Source organism: Mus caroli, chromosome 5 (genome assembly GCF_900094665.2).
Source record: "Mus caroli chromosome 5, CAROLI_EIJ_v1.1, whole genome shotgun sequence".
NCBI classification, from domain to species: domain Eukaryota; kingdom Metazoa; phylum Chordata; class Mammalia; order Rodentia; family Muridae; genus Mus; species Mus caroli.
In genome coordinates this window covers 61,430,831-61,440,169 of record NC_034574.1, presented here as the reverse complement: position 1 = coordinate 61,440,169, position 9,339 = coordinate 61,430,831, and the positions used below count along the sequence as shown (strand labels likewise).

The following is a 9,339-nucleotide window of genomic DNA, read 5'->3' as shown; positions in this document are numbered from 1 at the left end:
ATTGATTGAATGTAAGTAGTAATTTGGTTCTTTGCAAAAACTGATTCCTACAGAAAAAGGTGAGCCGGACTATTTTGGTTTGGTTTTGGTTTGGGGTTTTTTTTTTTTTTTTTTTGGTTTTTGTTTTTTTTGCAATGTTAAAATGTCTTCCTAAATATTTGGAGGGAAGATACATTTTAAAAGCTAAATATAGGAGAATTAGCAAGTAATGCAGTCATCACATTTCAGAAATAAAATGATTATGTCAATACATTCTTGACATCACTAAAATTGTGAAAGAAGGATACATTCAAAAATATCAAGCTGAGCTTTTTGGTACATACTTGTAAACTCAGAACTTCAGAAGTAGAGGCAAGAGGATAAAATGTTTAAGGTCATCCTGGGCTGCATAGTGAGTTTGAGACATGCTTGGGAGATGATAGATGATAGAAAGATAGATAGATAGATAGATAGATAGATAGATAGATAGATAGATAGATAGATAGATAGATAGATAGATGTAGACATATTTTTATGTATTGTATCAACTAGACAAAACAGACATCAGGCCAGGCTATAGCTTAGAAGAGAAAGCTAGAAAGCTCAGGAGTCTAGGTCTCCATTCATTACTGCTAGATTGTAAATAGGTCTGGATTCCTAGTAGAACAAGGTTGCCACAAATTGCAAATAAAATTAATATTCAGTTAAATTTGAATTTCAGATAGATCACAAATAATGTGTGTGTGTGTGTGTGTGTGTGTGTGTGTGTGTGTGTGTGTAATAAAATACAAACCATTCATCGTTTATGTGAGATTAAAATGTAAACGGGCATCAAGCCTCTTTGGCAGCCTACAGGGCAGGTGCTGTCAAGCAACAGGAGTAATGTTTGGAAAAGAGCTGCTTATCAACCAATGTAAATTATTTGGAGGGTATATTTTAAAAAATGTGCCTTAGCATTTTCCATAAAAAACACAAAAGAACACCAGGTGGAATTTATCTGAAGCCACTTCCCACTGTATCCTAGGATACTTGTAAATGATGAAATTTTAAAATAACATATGTTTTTCCTGAAAAATATGTTTATGATGACAAAAACCAGCAGAAACAAACCATGAGATCTATGCATCTGCCTAGACTCATTGTCTATCTCTATCACTCAGTCATCCTGAGCATCAGGTTGTCCGTACACAGAATTCAAAATTGTAATGCAACAGAATTAGAATTTATTGCACATCATATATCTGGAATAGAACCTACAGAATTACTTTTGAGAAATAAAAGCATCAAATGTTAAATCCACTAGTGCCAGGAGTCTAGTCTGACTTCATAATTTATCTGAAAGCCACAAGTGACAAATTGCCTAAGAGAAAATTAACATATCAAAACTGAAACCGACATTTTCATGTTGACAGAGTCACTGGTGTATCAAGACCATCTTAAAATCCTGTCTTCAGAATCCATGAATTGTAAGATGAGATCTTTCTTTGATTTCTCAGTTATTGACAGGATTCAGTGAACTAATCCACGGAGGACAAATAGAAGGCTGGCTGGCACACAATGAGGTTAGATGCTGTAAGCCATTATTCCATAATAAATCTCTACCTTAAGTCATATTCACCAGATGCTGTCTCCATTTAAATTATTCATAGTCACGTGACTTAACCATGTTCTATCATGCTGGGCTATTTGGTTTAAGTGTATCAATATTAGCCTTCTGATTTAAGAGCTTTCCTCTGCAAAGGAAAAGTAAATTTGCTTTTGAGTCACCTGTTAGTTCTGATGCTTTCAGCACAGTGATGAAACTGTTCTGAGAACACTTCTATTAATACAAATGCGAGGCAAGATGTAGCTTTGTGTCATGTAAATCTGCTCTGTTTCTCTAGTTCCTCATGCACAGGGACACAGGAAATCTCCATCAATAAGTGCCAGCCACTCAGCATGCCAGAGAAACGTTCACCTGAACAGTGTACATGGTAGAATTCTTAACTAGAAAAATGTACAACCATTTTCTAATTTCCTTCTGTTGGCCACATACAACTCCTGAGTCTTGTCCCATGCCTTCACTTTGGATGACTGCTCAGATTGGGACTTGGGACTATGAGGTCCAGTGGCAGTTAATGACCATCATGTGGTAACAAATAATACAGATCAGACTTCATAGGACTTGTATAATGTCTTACTATATAATGAACACTTACCCATCCTCTGGGACGTTCCATAAGGAACAGATCACAATGTTAGAATAGCTTATTCCCTGCACCTGATACACCAGATAATTTTTCAGTGAGTCTTTTGTCCTGTCATGATAAAGTCATATGTCCTATTTACCTGTATGTCACTTGAATTGAAAGTCACAGAAGCATAGCTTTATAATTAATAGCTTGGGCTTTAGAGTCAGGTTTATCAGATTCAGGAATTAACTATTTTCTGTAACATCCTGAGCAAGTAATTTAGTCTCTTTCTGCTATTGTTTTCCTTGATGGCATCATGGGAATAATAAAACCTATTTCAATCACTCAGTATATATAAAACGCCAAGTATAATATTTGTGACATAGCCAGTATTTAAATATTTCTGTGAATATTTAACTCCTGTTAAAGTTAACCAGAAGTACTGGATGGTTCAGATTTGAATATAGTAGCCTCATCCACTTTGATTGATCATCTGTAACCTCCCCAGTCAACCTGAAATCTGGCTGATCAGGTTTGACTGTTATCACATCGGGGGTAGAGCCTGCCACCCTATCGTTCTGCCACTCCCGCTCCTGCCGCCTAGCTGTTCCAGAGCCAACATGTGGTCACCTGCAACTGGACTCCAAAGATGATTTGGCGTAAATGGGCCCCTCCCCCTTCTTCATAACCCCGTGTCTCCGAATAGTAAAATTGAGCTTTGATCAGAACCCTTGCCTTAGCTCCATCAGTTTCCCTCTTTTCTTCCAGATTCCAAGATGCCTTCCAGGCTCGAACCTGGATATGTGAGCCACTGGTCAGACTCAACAAAATGGCACCCAACATGGGGCCTGAGAAAGGCAGAGGACATTTAGAAGAAGCACTGCTGGTTTGGAGCTCCATGGAAGAAGAAAATAATTAAGGAAAATTCGTACCAAAGAAAGTTGGTATGGGCGCTAAACCTGCGCACTAGATTCACTTAGGTTCAGCAGTGAGATTTTCAGGAGCTAGGAACGTAACAGGCAGTTAGCCCCATCTTCCAGAAGCTGCTTTTTTAGGCGTGAGAAAAGAAAGGGTTTAATAAAAGGGATTTAATAATTAGGCGGATTAGCTGCAGTCAGAAACTGCATCATGCGGGAGGAAAATGTCCCAGAAGCAGAGAGAAATTTTAGGGATGCCCTGCCTTGTTCTCTCTGGGACTTACAGCAGAAATTCTCTGCCCTCTTTGTGTTTTTGTCTAAGGTCTTGTCTAATGTCTGGTGCACCAGTCTGTTCACATATCAATCCATGTGTGTTTGTGTCTAGTTATCTGAATGAATAAATGTTCCATGTTTCATGTTAGATAATAAAGATGGCTAAAACTTTATCTGGTGGTTCAGCAAAGCCGAGAGTAGCCACACGCGTTAGCCAAGAAACAGGCACACAGCAAAAGGGCCCCTGCTAGAAAAACTGTTCTTTAAAGAAAAAAAGAGAGTCTGCAGCCTCATGGTATTGGGGAGGAAAAAAGCTGATAGATGGTTTGTCCTAAGAAAATTCTCTGCATTCGTGATTATTGCGTTTAGCTAATGATAAAGTGCTTTTTATTTTATGATTGTAGCTAGAAAAAAATGAAATATTTTGATTGGTCTAAATTCATAAGACTCATGTAGTTACTTCATTTGGTTTTTTTACTGGTCTTGGAGGTGTAATATGCTCTGTGTGTCTTCATCGTAGAGCATTGGCTTATAAGTTATTGGGTATGATCAAAAAGGTGTGACACTGGTTACTAGAAAGTTAGCTTTAAATTGGTAACTCAGGTTTGGAGTCTTTCCAACTGGTGGCATAAGGCAGACCAAGAGGCTGAATCTCTAAGGATACTTCTAGTTGAGATAATATTTAATGTGATTCTTATCCTAGAAAGTAGGATTAAAGGTAAGATTTAAAACAATGTCTCTTTAATAAAGCATTAAGACTTGCACTGTCAAGCATTCATAGGTATAAATTGACAGCCAAATTTCATAATGTGATAGTGAAGTTTTAATGTTGATTCCTAAAGTGATAAATTGTTTTGAAATCAGGTTTTGCTTTTCCAAAGTTAATGTTACAAAAGAAACTTAGTAGTTCTAATATCTGTCCTCATGGCAAGAGGAACTAAGGAGAGGTTGGAGACCATACTGTGAAAAGGCAAGCCCTTAACAGCCTCCCACCCTAACAAGCCAAATGACCTTGTGCTGAGGAGCCAGTCGTCACCCCCTCCTCTCTGTTCCCTGCTTGTCACCCAAGGCTGTTAAGGAGGATCCACATACTCTCCTTAGTGTTATCTTACTATAGTGCTTTTTTAAATTAAGTCCTGATATAGTTAAGTCTTTACCAGAATTCCAATGTCCTAGTAAGACCATGAAGCTGACAACTTAGAATTCAGTAGAAATGCAGCAAGAAAGTTACCTGTTTGGTAACTAATTAGCATTATAAAAAAACGGAGCCAACAGCTCAGGGCTAATCTGCAAAATGTTTACTTGGACGGAAAGGACAGTCTTAACCAAATAAGGGTTTACCATGAGAAAAGTTAGGGAATCCCACTGAGACAGGTTTCTTCATTAGGCCCTAAGAATTCAGGCAGAACTATAGAGCATAAATAAATTTTATGCCTCAGCCCAGCCTTTCTTTTTTTATATTAACAACAGGGAGGAGATGTAACCTCCCCACCTCAGCCTGAAATCTGGCTGATCAGGTTTGACTGTTACCACCAGGAGATCATCGTGGGTAGAGCCTGCCACCCTATCGTTTTGCCACTCCCACTGCCGCTCCTGCCACCTAGCTGTTCCAGAGCCAACACGTGGTCACCTGCAACTGGACTCCAAAGATGATTTGGCGGAAATGGGCCTCTCCCCCTTCTTCATAACCCCGTGTCTCTGAATAACAAAATTGAGCTTTGATCAGAACCCTTGTCTTAGCTCCATCCTTTCTCGTGCACCTAGTTTTCCTCTTTTCTTCCAGATTCCAGGATGCCTTACAGGCTCGAACCCGGACATGTGAGCCACTGGTCAGACTCAACAATCATCTAATACCCTCTAGGGCCTGTTTCTTTATCTAAGTTGTCTTTCATTAAACCCTAGTTCCCTCATGGGCAGAGTTCAAGGATCCTGAATGGCTACCAGTTCTTTACCAGTTTTGCCCTTCAGACAAGAGGTCCAACTGAATTGTAGTACCTTAAAATTGCTATAAGAATAGAAGACACTAGCACACCATCCTTTTCAAAACTAGGAATACTCTTAATATTTTTACCTTTATTGCACTGATTGTAAAACAGAGACAAACTTAGAGAAAATGTTTTCTATAAAACCCTGGAAGCTGAAAGAGAAAGAGCAGTTACATTAATCTAGTATGTTGATGTTAAATGGCAGAATAAAAGAGTCATGGATACAAAGGAATAAATGTTGAGAACATTTAAGTCAATTACATATCTATACAAAGAAAACTATCAAAGCTCATTCATCTTATAAGACTCTGAAAGACACTACTAATGTATAGAATTAAAATGCTTTTCTTAGGGTTTCTGTTGCTGTGACAAAATAATATGACCAAAAGCAAGTTGGCAAGGAAAAAGTTTACTCAGCTTAAACTTTCACATCACTGTTCATCACCAAGGCAAGACAGCAATTCACACAGGGCAGGATCCTGGAGGCAGGAGCTGATACAGAGGCTATGGATGGATGCTGCTTACTGGCTTGCTTCACATGGCTTTCTCATCCTACTTTCTTACAGAACCCAGGACCACCAGTCCAGGAACTGTACCACCCACAATAGGCTAGACCCTCTTCAGTTGATCACTAATTAAGAAAATGCTTTACATCCTGATCTTATGGAAGCATTTTTTTTCAATTGAGGGTCCGTCCTCTCTGATAAATCTAACTTGTATCAAGTTAATATTAAACCATCTAATACACTATTATCTACATAAGGCTATTTATATTTCAACTGGAATAAAAAAATTAATAAAATGCAAAAATCTGTTTCTTTGGGAGGTATAAGCAAGAGAATCGGGAGTAGTTCAACTATGTTGGGAGTTGGAAAGTAGCTTGATCTAAATGAGATTCCCATCTCAAAAAAAAACAGTTTCTCTGACACAAAACCATATTCTGTATTCAATAGCCACTGGTAGCCAGTAGTTACTATCTTGGACAGCTCAGTCAGAAAGTGTTTCCATTGTAGAAGCAAGAGATACTGGAAAGAGCTATATTGGAGAGGTATATATACTAAATATATATATTGGAGAGGTATATAGCTACTAAAGTAAATTCCTTAAATGTTCAAATAGTAATATAAAATCAAATGGGTGTATTCTGTAATACCAGTGTATAACATTAAAATATGCTCAGAAAATTATATAATATTAAATAATATACACTATGCAAATTATGTAGGTTGAATAAAAAGATACACATTAACCTAAATTAATGACTTTATGGAACTGAAGCAGTCTATGGGAACAGAGAGAAAGTAATCTACTCATGCAAATATTTTTTAGCTGAATGAAAATTTAGACAAGTCAATGCATACTCTCATTTGATACCTAGAGTTATCAGGACTCCAAGGTGTCAAGGAACATGTCCAAAGTCACATAACCATCATTAGATCTGATCTTCCAGCTAAAATTCTCCAATTTCAAACAATATTTCAAAATTTACAAATTGTGAATGCTTGAGAAATTTAGGAATTCAGATCATGGCATATTCTATTCCTGCACCTCAGGAACCCTCCATGTTCAGAAGTACTTCTTCTCTGACGATCACCTTTATTGGATCACTTTATCCAAATGTAATGTTACTATTATGACAGAAATTATCACAAAACTGTTCTTAATTATTGCTATATGCAAGCAAATCTTTGAGCAGAAACTGTTGTCTCCCAAAGGAAAATGCTTGCAAATCATAGCTATTTGGACTATTTGTCAATTGATTGAACACATTTTTTTCCTTCTGATAAAGAATAAATATCAATAAAAGTGACAATTAAAAGTAAGAAGTAGCTCATTTGGGATAAAATTAAAAACCAAAATAAAAGGGACAAAAGGAATCCTTTGGCAACCACACAGTATAAAAATTCATGGAGATAAGAAGTCAGGAAAGACTAGACAGTGTTTTTAGAAGTAGTACCACAGATAGACACAACAGACCTTGCAGATTGTGAAGTGCAATGAGGAACTGGGACAATAACACTCTGGGTAGGCACCTTGCATAAATGAGTGGTTCTAAGAGAGCAGAGAGGCCACAGAGATCTTAGCCTTGATTGATGTTGAAGGTATGTGAGAGAATCAAATATAAGGTGATAACAAGAAGAGCCAGGAAAAGCATGTAGGTACTGGCCAGCCTTGTTCACCTGGGAACACTCTGGATAATTATGAATGTGTAATTTCCAATCTTAAAATTGTTTCCATCTGGGTGATAAAGCATATGGTCTCCCTACACACAGGAAGAAACAGGCTGCTACAATCATTCACCACAGAAATGCTAAGGGTTTCCTGGTTGCACATCAATTTAAGGCACTATATATTTGAATAATTGTGTCTCTGATGCTATAATTGTAAAAGGTAAAAACTAAAACTAAAACATGTCTCATAGTAATGGTGTTCTTTTTTCCTTCATAAATATGAATAAGTCCATGGGAATAAGTGTGCTTTAAGAAAATTGTCTAGTTTAATACTTCATCAATACCTCTATTATAATTAGTCTCAGATAAAGCCAACTAAAAAGTTCAGTTAATAGGATGAGGTGGTTAGAAGCAGATGTTTAAATCACCCTACTTGGAGCAAATGTAATGGCAGGTGGTACCCAATTACAACTGTCACACATATAATGTTATATATTTGTAAGAACATAGGATAAAAATTCAGCTAGGGAACCAATTACAGTCAGAATGTGCTTAACATTTTGATTACTAGAAATGAGTTGTTAAAAGCACAATTACCTCAATTTTGGTTAAAAGGTCTTGCAGTTCTCCTGATTCATTCATTGACAAAATTTTCTCAGCACCCTATTAACAAGAGGGTTAGGGAGAAAAGAAAATTAGTTGTGTTAGTATTTGAAATGCCAAAGTTGTAGTCAGGAAAGGTTAACTCATAACATACTAAACACAATCTTCTCTTCAGCTCTGAGTAAAGTTAAATATAAAGACCAGAACGTTTTACTGTTGCATACCCACTCCTGTGTCAAGGGTCACTTCAGGAACGGAGAAGGCTGCCAACAGGGGCAAGCTTTGGGATGTACTAGCTGTCACATCAAGTCCAGAGAGGCATGCCTACAGCACACACATGGACCTATTGCCAGATGTGCCTTCTGGAGAAGAGGACTTTGAGCAAATCCACAGCCTGAAGCATCTCTGCCCTCTCCTAGACGTCCTGGACATGGCCATTTTTAAAGTCATGCACGTACCAGCTAAAAATATATATATAATCATCATTCAACCAAGACTATTGTCAGACAGAAACCTTCAACTCATTTAATACAGAAGACTCTGCTATTAGTCGGAATTGACCCCTAATAAAATTAAATAGCAACCCCAAAGTCTTCTACGGAGAGAGCATAAAAGGAGTTGGAACACAAGGAGGGGAAGTTACAGAGCTGATGTTTTTAACTTCTAACACTTCCTGTGAAAGCAAGGATTGGAGCCCTGTATGCACGTCCCTACACATTCATTATGATTCTTTGAACTATCACAGTTGCCTCTCCTTATTAACCTCTTCTTAGCATTCTAATTTTTATTGGCTATTTTCTTTATTTACATTTCAAATGTTTTTCCCTTTCCAGGTCTCCCTTTTGGAAAACCCCTATCCCATCACCCTCCCCCTGCCTCAATGAGGGTGCTTCCCCACCCACCCAACCAACAAACCAACCAATCATCATCTCCATCTTCCCTCCCTATTCTTACACATCACTTTCAGAGCACGGGGAGAAGAGAGGAAAGTGTGAGTGACTATTACTAAAAAAGGCTGGATCCATATCTCTCTTGTATATAACTTCATAACATGGTCCCTGCATTGCTTAGAGTAAGAGCCGAACAAGTCAGGGAAGAAGATAATACCATATTTTTTTTAACTTGTGGTAAACATTACTAAAATTCTTTTTTTATTGAGTATTTATTTCATTTACATTTCCAATTCTATCCCAAAAATCCCTCACATGCTCCCCCACCCACTCCCACTTCTTGGCCCTGT

At 37.7% G+C, this 9,339-nt stretch overlaps 1 protein-coding gene across 1 annotated transcript in view; it reads right to left on the bottom strand.

Annotated features, from left to right (window-relative positions):
- Positions 1-9,339, bottom strand: part of Grxcr1 (glutaredoxin and cysteine rich domain containing 1) — a 116,151-nt gene that overhangs the window by 2,004 nt on the left and 104,808 nt on the right. The window contains exon 3 of the mRNA XM_021163673.1: positions 8,094-8,159. Within this exon, the coding sequence (XP_021019332.1) occupies positions 8,094-8,159 (66 nt within the window). The remainder of the gene's footprint in view (positions 1-8,093; positions 8,160-9,339) is intronic.